The sequence below is a fragment of the Melopsittacus undulatus genome, chromosome 5 (assembly GCF_012275295.1).
Source record: "Melopsittacus undulatus isolate bMelUnd1 chromosome 5, bMelUnd1.mat.Z, whole genome shotgun sequence".
Lineage (NCBI taxonomy): Eukaryota > Metazoa > Chordata > Aves > Psittaciformes > Psittaculidae > Melopsittacus > Melopsittacus undulatus.
Genome location: NC_047531.1, coordinates 35,888,837 through 35,910,415, shown reverse-complemented (window position 1 = coordinate 35,910,415; position 21,579 = coordinate 35,888,837). Strand labels below are relative to the sequence as shown.

Below are 21,579 nucleotides of genomic sequence, written 5' to 3'. Positions count from 1 at the left end.
TAGGAGTGTGTCCCATGATCCTGACTCAATGTGGAACACGAGCCAGAAGCATTTTGTTCCACTTCAGTTTTAAAATCCAGTCTGGGAAGGGGCCAGAACAGCCCTGTGGGGTGAGCTTGAGACTGGTGAGTGGCAAAGTATCACTGGGTTTGCAAACTTCAAGTCACAGGAGCATACAAGCCATCATTACTCCAGTTAGATGGAGAGTGGGATGGCTTGGTGATGCTCTGTGATTAGCCTGGGTCTCACTGGCAATAATCAGCCAGAGGGAGGGAAAAACACAGCATCCTGATGCCTGCCCCCAGTTTTACACCCATGTCAAGGTGGACACAAGGTGTTTCCCCACTTCCATTGCAGGTGAGCAGCAACACAGAGGAGCTCCCAGAATGAGTTAGTCCAGCATGCCTGGGCTAGGCATGTGGTTTTGGGGTGAAAACCCAAAACCAAGATAGTCCAACATAAGCCTCTCTGGGCAGGCAGCTCAGTTGACAACTGTTCAGCAGAGCATTCATCTCTCAGCTGTTTCCTGCCATCTGCTGGAACTTCTTAATTCCTTCAGCTTCCACAGAATTGCTTATTTCTCTTAATTTCTCTTTCCTAACTCAAACTGGTACTGCTGCCCTTTGGACACCAGAGATCCCATCTTTCTCTGTATACTGTCTTGCAGGGTGGGGTTAGTGCAAGAGACTTGGGATCTGAGCTCAAACCCTTCTGTTTTGGGAGCAATTTCTGCATATAATTGATGCACAGAGAAAGGATCCAGAGCAGTGAGCTTGTGTGTATTCAGGAATACCGTTTTTTACAGAATCATAGTTGCTTGTACCAAAGAAATACTGAACTGGACTACACAATCCTGTCAGTTGCTCATGAACTTGGCAGTCCTGGGTTGGACTTGATCATAAAGGTGTTTTCCAACCCAGCTGATAATCCTATGGCAATACGTGTGTTTGCAGATGTTGGCTTAACACAAGTGCAGAGATTATTTAGCTTATTCTTTACTACAGGAAGCTCTTCCCTGTGAGGGTGCTGAGGCACTGGCACAGGGTGCCCAGAGAAGCTGTGGCTGCCCCATCCCTGGCAGTGTTCAAGGCCGGGTTGGACACAGGGGCTTGGAGCAACCTGCTCTTGTGGAAGGTGTCCCTGTCTGTGGCAGGGGGTTGGAAACGGACGAGCTTTAAAGTCCTTTTCAACCCAAACCGTTCCGTGATTCTATGATTCGATTCACACGACTATGACTAGAGGCCACCCTGAAGAGACACAGCCAGTCCTCCACAGCCAGAGGGGTCAAACCAGAGCCCACAGCTCTGTACAGCCACAGCCGTGGCACCATGGAACTACCCCACTGGACAAGCGACATCTCACACAGACACACCGAGGCGTCTAACAGTGCCATGACACCATCACCCTCACTCCCGTGTCCCCGCTCGGCACACCACATCACCCCATGGCCCCAAGCCCAGCAGCATCCCCACAACCAAGATGGCGCCGAGCTGCCCCCTCTCTGTCAGGACTGGCTCTGGCGCGCACCCCGCAGCGGCTGTCGCGCATGCGCGATACGGGGCGGAGCCCGGTTGGAGTTTTGGCGGGTAGTGGAGAGCGCGGGGATGGTGGTGAGTGGGGGTGTGAGGGGAGAGCCGGGGGAGCGGGGCCCAGGGAGTGGTACTGCAGGAGGGAGCGGAGCGGAGTTGGGGTGAGGGTTCTGAGACCCCCGGTGGGGGTTCCCCTGCTGGGGAGGCGGCCGAGCGAGGATGGGAAGGAGGCTCCTGATGGGGGGGTGCGGCCCTGTGGGGTAACCGGGGATGCACTGCGGGCAGCGATGGCGATCCTGCAGTGCGGGCACGGCACAGCCGGGCCTTGGTGCTCCGGGGCTGGCCGTCAGTGCAGGGAGATGCTCGGCTGGCCCGTCCCGCTGAGCGGGGTGGTCCCAGGGCCTGTGCCTCCGGCGGGACAGCAGGAGCTCTGGTGGCCCCTAAGTCAGTCTTGCTCGTGAATGAGCTTGGGTTGTGTTTTGTGCCTAGCTGAAAATTAATATCTTGGAGCAAAAGAAAAGAGAGAACTATTAGAAGTGACAAAAGCCTCTGCAGCAGCAAGATCTGTAAGCACAGAGTTAAAGAGTTTGGGTTTAATAATAAAAAGGATCATGGAATCAACTAGGTTGGAAAAGACCTAAAGGTCATCAAGTCCAACCATTACCTCAGCACTGCCAAGGCCATCACTAACCCACGGCACTGAGGGCCTCATCTACACGGTGAGTGAACACTTCCAGGGATGGTGACTCCGGTACAGCCTTGGGCAGCCTGTTCCAATGCCTGAGCACCCTCGAGTGAAGAAATCTTCCCTAATATTCAACCTAAACCTCCCCTGTGCAGCTTGAGGCCATTTCTTCTGGTCCTATCACTTGGTACTTGGGAGAAGAGACCGACCCCCACTGAGTACAACCTCTTTCTTTCTCGGTGGATTTCCCTTCCTCTAATCCAGCTTTCCCTTGGCCATTTATATCAGCCTGTGATCTTTAATTTTTATGGTCCTGTGTCCATGAAGTGGAGGACCTGTGAAAGATGCAGAAAGTACACTTTTAAGAATAGTTGCTTCCCTGTGAGGGTGCTGAGGCACTGGCACAGGGTGCCCAGAGAAGCTGTGGCTGCCCCATCCCTGGCAGTGTTCAAGGCCAGGTTGAGCAGAGCCTTGGGTGACGTGGTTTAGTGTGAGGTGTCCCTGCCCATGGCAGGGGGCTGGAACTGGATGATCTTAAGGTCCTTTCCAACCCAAACCAGTCTGTGATTCTATGAACTGTTAAATGTTAATAATTAGTTAAATGGTAATTATGATTATGGTGCAGGATGGTGAAGTGAAAGGGGTTATTTTTGTAAGGATGTGGCTTTCATTTCTTAAAATCTTTGTCTGATAGGGGCTTTTTTTCCTAAAAGTGATGCCCTTACGCTGCAGGGAGTTCTACATAGGTCAGACTTTAGATGTGGAAAATGTACAGGAGAGGTTTAAATTTAGTAGAGTCCTCATCTGCAACTGTGTCTAAAGATAAGCTGGTGGTTTGCAGATCATCAAATAAGGAGCCTGAACATGATATGTATTTCTAGATGAGCTGTATCTACTTTAACAGTATCACTGTTGTCCTCCCCATAACAGACAATATTTTTCCTTGAGGGACTGCTGAAGAAATCCTGGTGAAATCATGGATGGTAAGGGGGAAAGTACTCCTACTTTCAGTGGGAAAGGTATATTCTGATCAGTATATTAGTTAATATGTTCAAGTGTTAAAAAAACTTGATAAACCTTCTAGCAAAGGAAATTATGTTACACTGATTTCACTTGCAGAGGTATTTGGGGTTGCCTCTTGCCTTCATTCTTGTCACCTTTCTGTGAGGCTGCTTTAACCCTTCCTTGATATTGTGTTTTCTTCAGTAGCAAAAGCTAATTCCTTGTTTTGTTTAGAATTTCAGTTATGCTCTGTCTGTCCCATTCCTCTCTCTCTACTTGTTTTTCTTTTTTCCATTATTTTTCCCTTTAGACCATATTTCTTTGTTCCCTATGCTCTTCCTTAAATAAACCATATCAGAACATGCTTTCTTGCCTGCTTTGCATCTTCCTTTTCATCTTCCACTGGCAAAAGCCACATGTGTGTCTCTTTAGAGCTTCTGGCTACACCTTTACAGGTCTGCAGGCTTTTCTTTGTACAAGCAGCTATTGTACAAGCAGCTGCATAGGAGAGAAAGCCAGTGCTAGCAGTCTGCAAGTTTTCTGCTGACTAGCCAGCCTGAATCACAAGCTGAGAGTGTCTGCAACCACATTTCCATCCAACCAGACAGCAGGAAGCTGCTCTATTTTCCTTTATTCAAAGCTAAATGCTAATTGCTGCTCTGTTTTAATTTTGGTTGTCATTAGCTTGTAGTTAGAGTGTCCTGGATGTTTTATTCCATGGCAGCTTTAACGCTTGTGTTTCATTTTTACCTTAGCTGATGAGAACTTGGATCTGTTGGCCTCCCTCCTGGAAGAAAGTGAGGCAACTGAGAACAGGAATTCTCCTGAGGAGGAAGATGCTCCAGAGGATGAGGGGGGAGAACCAGATGAATACGATGAGCTTTTTGATGCAGAAGATGATGCATCCTACACTGAGGAGGTGGACGCTGAGGACAGCCCCATTGATGAACAGAAGGAGAATCTGGCTATGCTATTCGGAGATGTAGATGACCTCCTGGAAGAGGAGGAGGCAGCAGAGGAAACTCCCTCCACTTCAGCTCCCAGTCAGGCAAAAGAGAAAACCAACCAAGAACTACAAGGTTTCTGTAACAGCATATTTTTTCTGTTCTGTTGTATACATCTTTAGAGAGCTAATGGGTGGAAGGCAGGGCCTGCGGCTTCTCAGTTTAGGGTGGTGCCAGAAAGAGAATACAGAAAGTTCTTGTGAAAGTTTTTAAGTCCAGGTTTTGGTGCTCAACGGCCAAACTCACCAAACCTGTTTTCCCAGAGAAAGAGATGGAACTTAAGTAAGTCAGGGAGTCTAAGCTAGGATAGGGAAGGTGCCTGTGTACCTGCACCTTATCAAATAAAGGACAGTGTTGCTTTGATGCTCAGGATTGTCATCCTGGCATCTTTCACTATCACAGCAGTCCCTTCCCCCTCAGGACTTACAGGCAGGAGGTTCTCCCGTATCAGTCAGCATGGAAGCAGAGCTGGCCACTGAGCTTTCCTGTGTCCAAGCCACACACTTTATTATATCAGAAGCATTTATTTCTGCAAAGGAATGCAATAATCAGCCATTTAAATTGTCTTGTATTTATTAGGAAAGTTGCATGCAACATGGCAAGGAACATACCATGTTCAAGTAAAATATTTGTATGAGAGAAGTCAGCTCCAGGCTGTATGGAAAAGTGTCCCTGCAATGTGAGCTTCATAGAACCAAGTAAATCTGTATTGTGGCTTGAGCCTTTGTTTTGTAAGTTCCTATGACGTAGTAAAGCTGCCAGACTTACAGGGATCTCATAAATCCCTCTGTGCAATGGCTTCCTGCTGTCTTCATTATTATCCTTTTTCTTCTCCTTTCTTTCCTAGCTGAGCTGAGAAAATTGCAAGAACAGATGAAGACTTTACAGGAGCAGTTGCAAAAGGCTGCTATTGGGCAGCAGTCCAATTCAGGCCTTGAGAAGAAAACCCCTGGTAATAAGACTAATTAAATGGGTTTAGGATTTGTTGTCTTACCAGTGTGCAATTTATAGTCAAAATGGAGTCTTGGAAATAATCCTAAAGTGGCCACTGAGCAGCAAGGAGGAATGATGCCCTGGGTATGTTCTGACCCAGACTGTTTCCTGCAGCTACAGGCTGAATCAGTGAGCTGCAGTTTTGGTATCTGCATTATGGATTGATTCTTCATGGGGCAGCTTTCATGAAGTGCTCCAGGGTCTTTTGGAAGGGTCCCTTTTTACTGGCAGATGTTGTAACACACAGAAAATACAGCTGTTTGTTGCTATAGCACGCTTGGTGTAGTAATGAAACTGCATGGGAAAATTGAAAAGCAAGGAGATGCTCCTACTTTCCACATCTTCATGATTTCAGTGACATCCAAAGTTTAAGGTCATCATGGGGAAGACTTACTGGGGTTTTTCCAGCTCTTGCATTTCAGATGCTGGCAACTTAGCTGAAAGGCTTCCATGTGGGACCCTGACTTGGATTTGTTATCCAGAGAATTACTTAGTTTGGAGCAATTCTTAATGTTTGAGTCCAGATTCTGAGATGTCACATCATTTTGTTTCCTTGGCCAGGTAAATCTCCCTGTTCACCCTTAAAGGAAAGGAATGTTCAGAAGCTGCAAGAGTCACCCTGTTTCTCAGCCCAGCTGGGCAGTCCTTTACCTCCAGCCAGGAGAAAAACCCAGAAATCAAAAGCAGGTACCATTCCCAGCCTGCCTTTTCACTGGAACACACTGGCTGTTTTTGGAAGCTCATCTACTTCACAGCAGCAGTATAGACACCAGGACAGTTTAACACTAGTTGGTACATTAAAAGCAGTCTGGTAGAGCAGAACGGAGCTTATTACAGAGTTAGTTACTATGTTCTTTGCAGTAGGTGCTATGCTCTGTACTGCTATGTTTAACTTGGACACTGACACTACACTGTATATCTGACAGTTTAGCTTGCCTGGAAAATGAGAGCTGCTCTGGGAAGCTTCTCACCAGGCAGTTACATTTGCTTGAGTTATATGTGACTGATTTGGAGCTGTCAGTTAGTTCCCAGTGAGACCATTTCAGTATAATTAAGGCAGTTTCATACCTGTTTTTTAAGTGTGTTATATTAGACTTCAGTCTCTGGTCAGTTTTAAGTTAGTGTTATTTTTATTTAGAAGTTTTCTTTTGTGATCAAGAGTTTTTTCCTTGCTTTTTTTCCTGCTAAAGAGAACAAGGCTCCTCCTCCACAGCAAGTCCTCAGTCTGGCATTCCAGCCTCTCCAATCTGCTGCAGGTAACACACCCAATAAGGTGACCAGAGAGAAGACTCCTCATGTGCTTGCACGCTCCAGTGCAACAACTCAGCCAGTGTCTGTGGAAACCTTCTCAGGACTGAGATTAAGGTGAGCAGCCCAGCACCAGGCTCTGTCTGGGAACACCACCCTCCAGTAGTGGCAGTGAAAATGCAGTCAGTCTAATGTCCTGTGGTGCTGGTCACACAAGGGGTGTGCAAGGGGCTGGATTCCTTATTTGCTGTATAGACGTCATTTAACCATGTCACATCAGTCAGTTGTCATTAGGTGATGTTGCACAAAGCTATAGCACTGGCTGGGCAATCAGTAAATATGAAACATTGACTTTTAGCTCAGTACCATGTTTCTATTTCTCTGCTCTTCCCTAACAACAAAAAAAACCCATCATTTTATTAGCACTATTTTCCTCTGGATGTCCTCAGTGGTGGAGAGGAGCAGTGGGCATGTGCAAAGCTCAGCTGTGCTCTGGTTGAGCACATTCTCCTCCACATTGAGCAGCCTCGAAATCTCCATGCTAAATGTGGCCACAAGAGGTCTCTGAATACTCAGGGTGTGTTTCCTCATCGGATACCATGCTGGATTTCCAAATTCTGCTCAGTTGTATCAGTCATTCCTGAAATGAGAAGAGTTAATGCAGGCCTGGGGCTAAGTTGCAGTGCAGCTATTTGAACAATAAACAGTGTGATCAATATCTATCTGGTGTTTGTACAGTGTCCTGAACAGAGGAGGTTTGTTTCAAGTGACCTCTGGGTGAAATAAGGCACAAGGCATTTTGCAGCAAGACACAGTCTCCCCAGGAGAATGCTGGATGATTTTCGTTGTCCATTTATGCTAATGGATGTGTTCTCTTTTATGTAATCCAGAAAGCCCCGTGTGTCTTCAGCTGAAATGGACAGGAAAATGGCTAACAGGAAGCTCATCCGACTGTCTCAGCTGAAGAGCAAACTTGCTGCAGAAAACCTGGAGGAAACCGACTGGGTAACATTTGGAGTCATAGTGAAGAAGGTCACTCCTCAGAGCACAAATAACGTAAGTAACTGTTAGTAAGTAACTATCCCTTGCTCAGTTCAAGTGAAATGTTTGTCTTCTTTCCTGAGAAGCTAGGTCTTTTATCAGTCAACTCCATGGAGTTAATGAAAAGCTCCTGTATTAAAGATCTTGGCTTGCCTGCTTTCATGATGCTGCTTTTAGTCCTTGGGATAAGTCCTTAGCTTACCAATTGTCCCACGCAGTAGCATTGGCTAATGTAACCATTGCATCAATCTGTTTTGAGTGCTCATTATATGTTAAATGCCAATTAAAGAAATAAATAAATAAGACTGTGACTCTCGGTCTTTGTTTTAAATGTGTGAATACATTCTGCCTCCATTATTTCCCTAGAGGTCATTCTGTCCTAGATGGTGTACGTATCCTATAGAAAGTCATTGATGAAATGGAGATATGCCTTGGCTTTATTTGTTCAGTGAGGCAAAAACCTCTATTCAGCAAGCAAGAGTGCTGTCCAGCTTTAATATCAGGAACATTGGTTGGCAGCACTATTACTGTGCTATTTTGGCCTTTAAGAACTCCAGAACTGGCTGGGTGATATGGCTGGAGGTGTTGTATCTCTTACTGATATTACACATGTGCTTTTCTAAATGCACCATCCTTGTCAGTGTTCAAGGGCAGGCTGGCCTGGACTTGGAGCAACCTAGTCTGGTGGAAGGTGTTCCTGCCTATGGCAGGGGATTGGAACTGGATGAGCTTTAAGGTCTCTTCCAACCAAAACCATTCTATGAAATCAGAAGAATGCTGGGCATGGGGGTGGGAATCAGAATAACTCTTTAAAAACAACAGGGGCTGCAGTCAGTGTCCCTGTACTGTTTGCTGAAAGGAAAGTGAATGTCTCTTCCAGGGCAGAACCTTCAGTATCTGGCGGCTGAACGACCTACGGGATCTTAATCAGTGTGTCTCACTCTTCTTGTTTGGTGATGTCCACAAAGAGCACTGGAAGACAGACCAAGGCACAGTAATCGGGCTGCTTAATGCCAATCCTATGAAACCTAAAGAAGGCTCAGATGAGGTTAGAGGATTTTTCACTTGTCTATCAGCTGTAGATAAAACTCCATAGCTGAACTTTCTTACATCTGCTTGAGAATTAGCTCTATAGCACATAGTTAGGCTAAAATTACAGCAGTTTGCCTGCACAGTTAAAATTGTATTCAGATATTTGCATGGTGTGTATTTGTTCCCAGCCTTCTGGAAGACTGAACTTCAAAGAAGTCCTATTAAGCATCTAAAAGCAGAGTTTATTCAAGTGTTTAATCTGCTCATGGTTGCAGTTGTCTCACACACTGATGTTCAGAGTGTGTTTTCATTTCGGTTTCTTCAGCTACTTCAATGTAATGTCTATTTCAGCCTAAAGGCCTCTCAAAGCCAAAAAAGGTGGGGAAGCTCATTTCTCTCTTCTAATTTAAGCAGGAGATGTGATTGCAAAATGTTTCCTGGTTTCAGAATCATGACTGAGATGGAGTAGCATTTGATTTATTAAACTATATGTTATGTATAGTAAGTTGATAAATAGTAGCTGACTTGTTTAATCAGTTACTTCTAAATGCAGAAGATGATGAATTACTTTCCTGTAGGTATCAAAACATTTAAGGTGGCTTCATTTTGCTAATAAATTAATTATTGTTTAATATATTTTTAATAGTACTGAAATGGAAACCAATTTGACAGGCTTCTGTAAAGCAGAATTTCAGGCTAGTTGCTGGTGATGTACTGGTTTGTATCTTAAATTCTTCAAATGGAAAAATGAAGAATCTCATTAACTGTCTATTAAGCCATCTAATTGCTTAAATTAACAGGAATAAGCAGTAAAAAATCCTATTGGTGAATAGAAAGGCACAGCAGAGTTAGTGCAGGGCTGTGTTTAACTGTGAAGAATTGTTCTTAGCTAAAATGTACATATTTAGAACTGCATTAAAACTGACTTCTCCAAGTGTTTCTAACCTACAGACACAATTCCTAGTATCTTTGGTTGTGTGAAGTAGACACTCTTCTTGCATAACATCAGCTTTGATTTGACCTAAACATATAGAGAGGGACAGAGAGCTCTACTACATCTGCTCTTCCTATCCACTGCTGAATGTGGGTGCTGTGATGGTGTCAGAGCTGAGCTGGACAGGACCATCATTCATTCACAGCTGCCTTTGCTGGTCCTTGATTTCCTGAAGCTCAGCATAGAAATACATCTTTATCTCTTTGTGAGAAGGAAATGCACTTTTTTTTCACTGAGCCTTTTCTCAGTCTGAACATGTGGTTTTATTAAACTGGGCCTGCATTTTAAAGCTGCATTTTTAATACCAGGGGTACCAACCTGAATCAGAGCCAAACCAGTGACATCTAGAGAGAAACCCATCCAGTTCGTCCTCAAGACATGCTCTTACTGATTTGTAGGTGTGTTTGTCTGTTGACCATCCCCAGAAGATCCTTCTCATGGGTGAAGCTCTGGACATGGGCACCTGCAAAGCCAGGAAGAAGAATGGTGATCCTTGTGCACAGATTGTGAACCTGGTCTGTATCTCAAGAGGCATCCTTATGTCTGGCTGCTGATTTTGTTCTGACGTTCTGACTCTTTCACTTGTAACTAAAGTATGTGGAGGAATTGAGAAACAAAACTCAGAGGAGCTGCTTCTGTGATAGCACAGTAGTTCCCTACATGCAAAGCACTGAAAAGAGAGAGTCTTGACCCATGAGCACCACGGTCTCCATACCCTTTCACTCTCCTTTGCACCAGTGCAAGCTTCCATGCACTGCACTAGGGAACTCATCCAAGGTAAAACAATAGGAGGTTTTCTTGGAAATGGTTGTGTTTTTCAGAGATGGTTTTAACCCAGTGAGTTCCCTGGGCCAGCGTGCCAGCAGGCTGCTAGAATATTTGTACATAAACATGGGGGGCACTGGAGATGAGAGGAAAAAGGTGTTGGGATTCTTCTTTTAGGAACAGTACTGATCTGTACTGGTTTAAAGGGCTGGTGGACAATGTTACTTAATGGCTATGGTGATGTTATGATACCTGAAAGTAGCACTGTCTAAATTGGAAGGGTTATAGGTAGTAGGGTAGCACTTAGGAAGAGAGAAAATGAAGCAATGAAGAACTGGAGAGGAACTCAAAGTGTGTGGAGAAGGAGGAAGACAAATACAGAAGATACTTGTCACAAAACACGGCTGTGATTGCACAGCCACTCCAGGAGGTGGCTGTGCAGAGGGCTCTAGGTGCCAGTGAGATGTTCCAGTGCCACCTGGAGCAAACTGTAGATGAAGGCTGTCTGACAGAAGAACCTCATGAAAGAATTGTCTATCTGTTTAATGGGTGACAAAACATGTTTGATTGTGGGGTGATTGTAGTTACACAAATCTGGGCAGATGAATATCAATGAGAACTGGGAGGGAGGTGTCGGGAGAAAGTTAAGAACACCCTGAATGAGTGCATTTATGGCACTGCTGTCTCTCACTGGTAGACCCATTATCTTCAGTTCTAAACTCCCTGGATTGTCACTGACCCATTAGTTTTCCTTCATGTTCATGCCAGTAAGAAAATCACATGCAGCTTAGAGTCAAGAGTGCAGAATCTGGGGAAGAGGGCCTGGGACATCAGTTGACTTGAGCCAAGGAAAAACCTTAAAATTCCTTAACAAACAGGTCTTTTTCAGTGATTAGTATGGACAATTTCCAGGGATTAGTATGGACAATTTGAGTTCTGTTTTATATTGCTAGAGTGTGGGCATAAATGTGTTGAATTGAGCAAATGCTGCAGCAGTACAATAGGGCTCTTACTTCAGTCTAGCCATAGAAGGATGCATGTGGGTGAGAGGAATGAAGTACATTGTATTTGCTGGTGTTCTACAACAGGCTTCTCCCATTTCTTTTCAGAATGACTGTGAATATTGCCAGTATCACATCCAATCCCAGTACAAAAAGCTCAGCTCCAAGCGGGCAGATCTTCAGTCCACCTACTCTGGTGGCCGCGCTCCCAGAAAAGTTGGCCGGAGGAATCCCTCTTTGAAGGAGAGGCTGTGTCAGGATGGGTTTTACTATGGAGGAGTCTCTTCAGCAGCATACGCAGCCTCAGTGTAAGATAAGCCACTTACTTTCCTTGCTTTGCAACAGACTTCCTCCCTTACAAGTGAGCCTGAGGCTCTAAGGGGGTCTATTTAGTTAGCGATCCCTTTGCCATAACTACATTCACCAGAGAGGAAGAAATGCCCTACATTTGGTGTAATCCTCCTGGTCCCATGGGATAACAGAGTTGCTGTTTGATAGCAGAATGTTAACAGGCAGCACAAAGATGTGGTATGGGGTGGTTATACCTCTCAATACAGTGGTGTGCAGCCAGGCAGCATTGTGTTTCAGTAGGTGAAATCAACTTAGTCATGAGATCACAAGCATTTGAGACTTCAAGATGAGTATTTTTCAGAGGCATTATCTTACTGTATTTAGTTATGGCTCATGGCATTTAATCCTATATTCAGTGTATTTCCTCCTCTCTTTCTTGACTGAAATTCCACAGTATTACTGTGTGGTAATGAAGAGAAGTAGTACACCCTGCTTATTATTAAGTGATCAGTGTGTATCTCACAACTATCTCTGAGCAAAGTTTAACCATTAACTATGTTTAGTTTTCTCTCAATGCATAGGAAGTACATATCTCAACCCAGGCAGAAATGGAAGATCCTAAACATTGTGCTAGAATTTGGATTTAGCTCCACATCATTCCCAAAGTCAGACAGGTGACAGAAGAGAGGCACCTTTGAAGGAGGCTGGAGTTTTGTTGAATCCCTGGGCTAACATTTGAGCTCTTGTCTTTCCTTTAAGAATGGGAAAACTGATGTTCTGGTTTTGTTTCCTCTTTCTAGTGCAGCGGCTGCAGTGCCAAAAAGGAAGATTCAAACCACTCTCTCCAGTCTGGTCGTGAGAGGAGCTGATGCCATTGTCCAGGAAACCAAACAGAAAATTGGTACCTTATTACCCATGTAGCCTCTTCACCTTCCACATATTCCCAGCTGGATGTGTAGATGTGTCCCAGGACCCTGCTACTCACTGAATAAACCTAGCAGTCGCTCTGCTACAGAGATAGCCATTTGTAGGCTGCTTTCTCAATTGATCAAAACCCCTCTTCCCTCTTGAGATTGTAACTGCAAGGCAGATGTAACTAAGCAACTGGGTAGTTCCGTGCATCTGTTTTTCATCAGTGCCCCTGAATTAAGTCTCCTGTCTTTAGACAGTGACAGAAGCTCTTTGACAGATTAAGGGGAATTGGAAGGTTTAAAACTTCAAAACAGAGAAATTATTTTCTTTGATTAAAATAAATGACTTCTGTCAGTCTTGAAAGCTTCCAAGGAATACTAAGTATAAATCAGTCAGGTCTGCAATGCAGGAGGCCTCCTGAGTACCCAGCCTGTTCCTAGAACTTTTCTTTTGTGATCTTCAAAGCATATTCCTTCCATAGTTTTGGGAATGTCACCGATCTTCACTGTCTCCATTTCTGTAAAGCAGTTGATATTACATCCTCCTTATGCCCAGGGGAAAGCAGATAACAGATGATTTAAACTATGTGTTCTACATGCCATTTAGAAATCTTGTTCAAATTCAGTTCCCTCAGTTGCCTTCATTGCAGACAATACAGAGTGTGTCCCTGTCTCTAGCTCTTAATTTTCCAGGGATAAGATATGGTGGTTTCAGTGCTTTCAAGCATTCTAAATATAGGAATGGTGGAGTACCACAGATAGCCAAGGCTGCTGAGGAGCTGTTTACTGATGGGTTTGCTGAAGGAATGGAAATGTCTGCATAATGTGCTTTGTGAGCACAAGGGCTTGGGTAACCAAATACAATGTAGAAGCTGACCTTGCTTTGGCGGGGGGGGGGGGGTGTGTGTCCTTACTCAGGTGACCTACAGGGGTTTCTTCCAACCTAAAACCAGGCCTGCTTCCTTTCCTGGCTCCAGATCTGTTTTATATCTGCCTCTTCTGCTCCAGGTGCAGGAAAGAGACCCAAGCAGTGTTCTGAGGAATTCAAGGAGCTACTGGCACAGCCAACTTTTGGAGCACGAAACCTCTGCAAACACTGGACGAAAGCAGGTATTGTCCTTTTGCCTGAAGGAAAACCCACTCCTGAAATCACCCTCCTTCTGAGCAAACTTTAGTGACTTTTTATTTTGGTTTGGTTTATTCCCCAGATGTTGAAAAGAAGCAAGAGCCAAATATCCAGTCTGTCTCTGCTTCTGCACTGCTCAAGCAACAGAAACAGAAGTTACTAGAAGCCAGAAAGAAGCGGTCTGAAGAGATTCAGAGGAGGTAAAATACACACTGACCTGCACAGGAAGGGTTCTGTTACTGTGGCCCTACTATAATTGTGGGAGGTGTTTTAAGGAAAACTTCATTGAAATAGAAATATCCCAGTATTCAGCGGGGAACTAAATGCTCCAGCACAGTGCCCAGCACGATGGGAAGAAGCTGATTAGAGTAGGAAGCTGGGCTCAGGAGTCCTGGTTCTGTTCATTGCCAGCTTGCAAGGGTCTTCTGCACCTCAAGATTTGCCAAGGGTTTTGTGCAGATCTCATTAAGAAACCTAAGAACCACCTCAGAAAGAGCCACCCTGGGTGAGACTGAGATTGATGTAACCTCAAAAGGCTCAGAGCCAAAACAGAACCTGAAGCACAGTAAGACTAGGCACAATCATGGTGATATTTCCCCAGAATTCTCTCCCAGCCTACAACAGTGTGTATTTCAGCGACTTCCCAATCCAGGGTGGTGTCTAAGTGTCTCTGAAAGGATTTCCCTCACAACCCACATGAACCTGTCATTTATGTGACTTCTGTGACAAGGAGTCCTCCTGGTTACTGCCTGTCCTGCAAAGAAGCCCATTTTTCCAAGTGCTTTTGGTTCCCACTTCCCAGCTTCACTTGATGCATCTCTCTCATTTCAGTTTTGAAAGCAATTGGTTGTTCACTCTTGGTGACTTCATGTCACTCTTGATTTCAGTGAGTTCCTTACCAGTCCTATTTCACTCTCCCAAATGCCTAAATTGATGTATGTTGTACTAGCAATAGAAGGCATTTTAGTGAAAAATCAGCCTGCATCCCTTCCATTCCTGTTTCTCAAACCTTTCTGTCTCTGACTTGTGTCCCTTTGTTAATGGACTGTTCTTGTATTACAAGGTTTCTCCAGAGCACAAGTAAAGCCAGCAGCCCTGCTTCCCTGTCCTCCTCCAGACAGTCCCCAATGCCTGGGGCAGAGTTTCCCAAAGCTGCCAAAATGTCAACTTCTCAGAGGCCCAAGCTAGGCACAGGCTTCTCAGAAGGAGAAGATATCCTCTTCTTTGATGGGTCTTCCCCTCCTCCAAAACCAAAGCTAGACAGCGTGGCAGAAGCCAAAAAGGTAAGAGCCCTTTGAATCTTCTAGAAAGGGAGGTTAAGGGAAGTTTGGTTTGTGGTAGTAGAGGAATCTTTGATCAGATATAGGCCAGCTCAGCTCTGACATAAGTGGTTTCTGATGTGTGGGATCAGACTGGCCAATTGCAGTACACAAGAAACCTACACCCCTGACAGCTGTTAGTACCAAGGCCCATGTTACCATCTTGCCTGTAGTCAACCTCCAGAGCAGTGAAACAGCAGCTAAAGAGGAATTTCTGTGTGTGACGTTTGGCCACTGGAGCTGCGTTCTCCTGCTTGTTCAAACTCCACCTGAATTGGTTGGAAGTGAGTTGTTATGATCTGTCTAATGTGTGTGATGCTCATGAGCTCACTCTTGATCTTCCCTGAAAGCAAGCATAACTGAAGCCACTGACACAATTGGTGATTTCAGCAAATGCCAATGTGGGGCAGAGCAGCCTCTTGGGTTGGGGTTGGGGAAAAAGAGGCAGGGGGATAGTGCGTCTTATTTAAGTCATGAGCCTGATGCTAAGCTTTTTGCTGAAGAAATACTTTTTCATGCATCCTGACAGCTTCTCTAAACAGAACTGACTCCATTCTTCATGACCTGACACAGTCTGTCATCCCTTGGGCAAATTACCTTTGGAGAGCAGTTTGGAATAGCCCTGTGGCTGTCCTTGCACTCTTCTTCATGCAACTGAGATGGAGATTCTCTGTCCACCAGTGGCTGCTCTTTCTACTCTTGTGTTTTGTGGGCTTGGGACATCTTAAAGCATCAGGTTGTGGATAGGTTCTGGATGAGGATGGGAGGTGCTGAAGTGTTTTTTTTTACAGAAGGAGGGCAAAGCCTGTTGCCATAAATTGTTTTACAAGCATGAAAACCCTTAAGTGCTGGGAAGGGACATGGGATTTGTGCCGAAAATCCTTGGAAAGCTAAACTGTGCGTTTGTTCTTTGGCATTGCTAGTGCAGTGTATTGTGTTTTCTGTTTGCCAGGTAAGCAACAGTGAACAAAACTAGTTCAGATGTGTTGTGTCATGAATTTGGATAATTCTGGTTGCTAGCCAGAACAGACTGCATTTTTCCTTGGCACAAATGTGTTCATGTTTGTCAGAGAAACTTCTCTCTTCCAATAAGGAAAAATTAGTCTTAGCATTCTGGGAACATGGCAAGGAATAGTTGTATACAAGTTTCTCTTAGTTCTAAATTACTACCAATTTATGTGGAAATCTCAACTGATTTGATTCCTCTGAAAAAGGTAGTGATTTGAGAGGCAGTTAAAGCACAGCTGCAGCATTACCAAGCCCGGTAACACCACAGTAGAAGTGATTTTATAGCTTAGGAAGTCACAAGAGATTGGGTATGTGGTGAATTACATGTACAGCAGAGCTAGGGACTTTGCTGGGCCTCTCTGGCCAGCTCCGTGCTCGGGCCTTCATTTGACAGACTTCCTGTGCTGCTTCTGGAGATAGGAACACGGGAGCCAGACTGCTCACCAACCCGTTCACCGCTATTCTCTTGTTTCTAGCTGGCTGCAATACAACGACTACGAGCAAAAGGACAGGTTCTTTCTAAAACGGACCCAAACAATGTCAAGAGGAAACGAGCTGATGATGCTGATGTCCTAGAAATTATTGAAAGAGTTGAGAAGAATGTTGCTCAGCCACAAGGTACAGAAGCAGAGAATGGTATGGAATGTTAGCTTCTAGGAGAGAAAAATCATGCTTATGTCCTGCTGAACACTTGCTGAGTTAAAACCAAAGAGAGGCCAAGTTAAGTCCATTTAGAACCTCTAGGGTTTGTTGCAAAGGCTGAACAATCTCTACCCCTGTGGAGAGAATGTGAGATGTAATCCCTGATAGCTCCCTGTTCTCATCTCTGTTCTGGCATTTCAGCATGGCTGATGTAACCAAAGGAAACCAAATAGTCCCACCTGGGAAGGTATCTGAATTTTCTGTGGGAACTTGAGGTCCCTGCTGGTGATTTACTGTGTAATCTTGGATGAATGGCTTCATTCTCTGTAATGCTTCTCCATCAGTCAGGGAGGCAGTGCTGCTCACACCGGAAGTAATGTGGAAATTCCTGGTACAGCTCTGAGAGAAGATGCAATGTTATTAAATACAAAAGCTTTTTGTTCTGCAAGCCTATTTATGTTTCTGCTGTTTGACCTGAACATCTGCCTGAGAGACCCAAAACTTCCAAAATCTCCTGCAGTGATCACAAGCTTGGTTTGAACTCAGTCTCTGTAGGACTGAACCTTTTTGTCTCCCTAGATATGAATGAACTGGAGCCTGCCCAAAAGAAACGGCGTGAGCAGCTGGCCTATCTGAAGTCAGAAGAGTTCCAGAAAATCCTGAATGCCAAGTCCAAGCACACAGATGTCCTCAAAGAGGTATGGCCTTAATCCAGCCATGACTGAGAGCTCAAAACTAGGGAGCTCTCTGCACTCACTCCTAATGATTTCAGCAAGAAACAGGCACACAGATGTGTAACAGGCACCAAATCTGATGGCTTCAAGGCCAGGTTGAGCCTTGGGCTCAACATGGTCTAGTGTGAGGCATCCCAGCCCATGGCAGTGGGTTGAAACCAGAGGTTTCAAGAAGGTCCTTTCCAATCCAAACCGTTCAGTGACTCTGTGAGTAGGGTGAGGGACCTCTGAGCACACAGGCTGCAAATCAGCATTATTACCATAGCCATGGGAAGGTCAAGCTACCATCAGGTTTTTGCTGTGTTTGGAAGAGTGGACACATTACATTGGTATGAAGTCCCAGCTGGTTTAAGGTCTTCTGAGGATTAATAGTTTGGCTAAGAACCAACTCCATTTATTACATCTGTCTCCCTGCACTGTCCTTGTAGGTTTGCGCTTATGCTGTTAAATCCACTCATACATCTCAGAGGTGGCTCATTTCAGAGTTGGTAATCACATGTGCACTATATGGCTTTCTTTTGGAAGCAAGACATATTTGGTGTTTTTGTGGCTCCCAGACTGCTGTCTACTTCAAACAGGCCCAGTAGTAATTTGCCCTAATGCTGTTTATAGAGTAGCTTCTCCCATCTTTGTCTTCCCACAACCTTTTGTGTGTGCCCCACAGGGTGAGGCTGAACTGCAGGAGCAATACTTTGAGCCACTGGTGAAAAAGGAAGAACTAGAAGAGAAGATGAGGAGTATTAAAGAAGTGAAATGTCGAGTTGTGACATGTAAAATGGTGAGTGAAGGGGAGCCATGGTGACAGTAGTGGAGTGGAACAGAATGATGCTGGACTATCCTGCAGACACCCATCTGTTACTCTCTTGGCTGTAGTCCAGTGCAGAGATCAAATAGAGACAGTTCTGCTCCTTATGCCTGTTGCTGAGAACAAGCCATGCACTGCGTGACTGAGACATGGAGACACTGGTAAGGCAGGCTTTAGAGCTGTACTGAACACCTCAACTTGGTGTTGATGCCAGTGGGTTTTCTGGGTGTTGGTGTCCTGAAAATACCAGTTTCTTCCCTGAAGTAAGTGCTTTGTACCAGAACCCTCAGTTCCTCGTATTACAAGACAAAGTGAAGTGAGAACGTAACACTGAGTAGAATTCCTGTAGCTGCATTTCCAGGGACTTCGCCATCAGGAAGAGGAGTGGAGCTTTGGTACTATCCCAAGTAGAGAGGAAGGGAGGAGTTGCCTCCCATTCCCAGAGTTTCGGCCCCTGCTGGACTTTCCCTCTCACTGCCTTTTCTGTTTTGGGACTGCCCAGTTTGGGACTGCCTCATGAGGTGCTGGGAGCAGGATGGTGGCAGAGGAAGATGTCAGGAGGAGCAGTGACAAGCCTGGGCAATGATCTCAGACTGGTGGGCTTCTCAGGGTGGGAGAAGACAGAGATGCTTTCCTCAGTGTTCAGCTGTTAGCAGCCCACAGAACAGGTCTCACATGCTGGCAAAGCTCACTGCTCTCTGTCTCCTCCCTGACAGTGTAATTATACCTACTTCAAGCCTCTGGAGACGTGTATCCAGGATAACCATGACTACCACTTTCATGACGCCGTCAAGCGCTTTTTCAAATGTCCTTGTGGAAGCCGAGCTATTTCCCTTCACAGGCTCCCAAAAAAGCCCTGCAGGTAAGGAATCAGCCTTGGGAAATAGTGACAGGGACCTTTGTACTGTTCATTCACCAGTAACATGCTGGGAATCACATAACCATGTTCTAAGATGGGAACATCAGCCCTCGTGTTAAGCAATGTGGGGCTACTTTTGGTCCCCCTAATACTGTGCAGCAAACACCCACCACAGCGGTCCTCACCTGCCCTCTTCATCTTTCAGTACCTGTGGCCTCTACAAGTGGGAGCGGGACGGGATGCTGAAGGTAAGTGGGAGCCAGCAGTGGCTGAGCATCTCAGCACTCTGCCTGCTTCTCTTGGTACTTTTGCCCCATGCTTTGCTTCAGGGCCCTTACAAGCTCCCAGCAAAACCAGACAGGTCTGTGTTTTGTCAGGTGCATACAGGTAACCACAGGCTGTGTTTTAGTGGATGTCCTCTTGAAGCTTTGTTTTATTTAACTGTGGGGAATTTGCTTTTGACCAAAGTTGTAAGAATGTCAAGGTTCCTAGAGCGTCAATCACATAATACAGCCCTACCACCACTTTCTGTCACAGAAATGGTGGGAGACATTGCACCACACATTTAACTTCTTTTCTCCATGGTTCATGTTTCTAGGAGAAAAAGGGTCCGAAGATTGGTGGAGAAACACTTCTGCCACGAGGGGAGGAACATCCAAAATTCCTCAATAGTCTCAAGTGACCTGGAGTTTAGAGCTGATTGTTTTTTCCACAACATAAGGATGTATTTCTGTGGCTAAGACACACACTTCTTTACTGGAATGCCAAGAGGATTCTGGTTTTAGGGATGAATGAGCTGAGGAATCAATTCCTGATGAGGAGATCCACAAAGTCTCCACCAGGTCACTGCGTGGATATTCAGCTTTGATGTTTTTAGAACTGACTGAATCAGGCTCCATATGAAACACACATCGTGCCTGCTGTTCTTTCTTACTATAACTTATTCACAAGATTTAACCTAGAAAATAGACAACTACGGTGGAATTTGTACTAAGAAATCCCTAGGGATCCAACAAGTTATGCTGAATGGCTGGTGTAGAGTGACCTCACTAGAATTTGAAGTGACAAATCATCATGAACTGGGAGGACTCTAGGTTCCATGAGCTCTTGTGTGGTTAATACTGGGGTGTGTAAATGTCAACCTGTCATGGTTGTTCAACTGTTGGCCAAAAGGAGGTGTGAGAGAGTTGTAGGTACAGAGCAGTCTTCACTGGCTCCAGAATTACTCTCTTTGAACCCTTGAGAGCAGATGCCTAATAGTTCCCAAGAGGTCTGCTTGGTTTATGTGTTAAAATCCCCTCCACCGGCCTTGGCATTGCCAGCCAGTGGTGGTTACACTGCAGCCTGGTGGGAGCTCTTTGGAAACCCCTTTCCCTATTAACAGCCCTTAGTGAGCCTCCACCACCGTCCACATTACATCTTCATGGCTAAAAACTTGCAGCTCCCACTTTGAGAAGCATTTTAATGAATTTGGCACTGGTTTGTGAGTGGTTTTAAAGCAATTACATGTAATAGCTTTTACCTGGGGTTTGGCGTTTTAAATTGTCCTGAAGTCTTTACAGTTGTGGCCATGTTAACCTTGGCTGCTGCCACAGCTTGTCCTGGACCTGATCCTTCTGCTGCACCTAGCTCATGCCCCATAGGATCATAGGGTATTTTTTAGAGCCTAAAAACAGTAGTACCTCATTGATTTAGTGAAACTGCCACCCACAGCCTCACATGTCCCTGTGGACATGTGGCCTTGTTGGTACCTCTTCTGTTTGCTTCCACAGGAGCTGGAAGAGAAATAAGTTGCTTTATTTGAAGCAACTGGACAGGTTGCCTCAGTGTTCTGCAGTGTTCTTCTGGTGCTTTTGCTGGGCAGCTTGGCCCAGTGCATTGCATTCATGTCATACCATTCGGTGAGTGGGGTGTCACTGGTAGGTGACCTAACATGTAGCTGACATTGCTTGGCAATGGCTCCAATTGATTCCTCATTCAGAATAAATAGAGTGCACAATAAAAGGCTCCCTGGGTTTGTATGGTGTCATTTCTCTGAGGAAGAGGATGAGTTGTTCAACATCTTTCAAGATTTCAACATTTGCCCAAGAGCTTGGTGCTGAATAACTGAAAGGAAGTGGTTTTAGTCGGTGTCTCTGGCTGCCACACAATATTCTCATTCATAGGATAGTTAGGGTTGGAAAGGACCTTAAGATCATCCAGTTCCAGCCCCCCTGCCATGGGCAGGGATACCTCACACTAAACCATATCACCCAAGGCTCTGTACAACCTGGGATGGAGCATTTACCACTTCTTTGGGCAACCCGTTCCAGTGCCTCAGAACTGTCGCAGTAAAGAATTTCTTCCTTACATTCAGACACACAGGAGATTCTCACCTGCCAACCACAAAACCACTATGCAATTCCACATCAGGATCAGCTGTCAGCCAACACATTGAAGGCTTTTGGCTTTCTCCAGTTCTGTCTCTGGCTAATGGAAAGATTTCTGCAGAGATGTAAGCAGTACCCTACCTTTGATAACTCATCTTCACACAGGCCCAGAGGAGTGTGGTATGTAGGGAAGGTATGTGCCTCCTTGGGAGCCAAGGAAG

The 21,579-nt window shown here is 45.2% G+C and overlaps 1 protein-coding gene across 2 annotated transcripts; it reads left to right on the top strand.

Annotated features, from left to right (window-relative positions):
• Nucleotides 1-1,551: 1,551 nt before the first annotated feature.
• MCM10 (minichromosome maintenance 10 replication initiation factor) lies at nucleotides 1,552-20,996 on the top strand. 2 transcript variants are annotated; one of them, XM_031043977.2, is made up of 20 exons: nucleotides 1,552-1,610; nucleotides 3,145-3,197; nucleotides 3,972-4,295; nucleotides 5,068-5,172; nucleotides 5,775-5,900; nucleotides 6,404-6,578; nucleotides 7,352-7,517; nucleotides 8,383-8,550; nucleotides 9,927-10,043; nucleotides 11,403-11,602; nucleotides 12,386-12,486; nucleotides 13,505-13,606; nucleotides 13,705-13,822; nucleotides 14,686-14,905; nucleotides 16,426-16,567; nucleotides 17,171-17,289; nucleotides 17,990-18,103; nucleotides 18,847-18,992; nucleotides 19,195-19,237; nucleotides 19,588-20,996. In XM_031043977.2, the coding sequence occupies exons 2-20, from the start codon at nucleotides 3,191-3,193 to the stop codon at nucleotides 19,669-19,671; spliced, it is 2,577 nt and encodes an 858-aa protein (XP_030899837.2). In that variant the 5' UTR covers nucleotides 1,552-1,610; nucleotides 3,145-3,190; the 3' UTR covers nucleotides 19,672-20,996. The 2 variants fall into 2 exon arrangements, with proteins under 2 accessions (XP_030899837.2, XP_030899836.2); XM_031043976.2 differs by having other exon boundaries at nucleotides 16,426-16,585.
• The last annotated feature ends 583 nt before the right edge of the window (nucleotides 20,997-21,579 follow it).

Excerpts from the sequence above, each read along its gene's own strand:
- MCM10 (XM_031043976.2), top strand. Across the intron at positions 5,901-6,403 it reads AACCCAGAAATCAAAAGCAG|AGAACAAGGCTCCTCCTCCA; the intron begins GTACCATTCCCA and ends TTCCTGCTAAAG. Across the intron at positions 11,603-12,385 it reads GCAGCATACGCAGCCTCAGT|TGCAGCGGCTGCAGTGCCAA; the intron begins GTAAGATAAGCC and ends TCCTCTTTCTAG.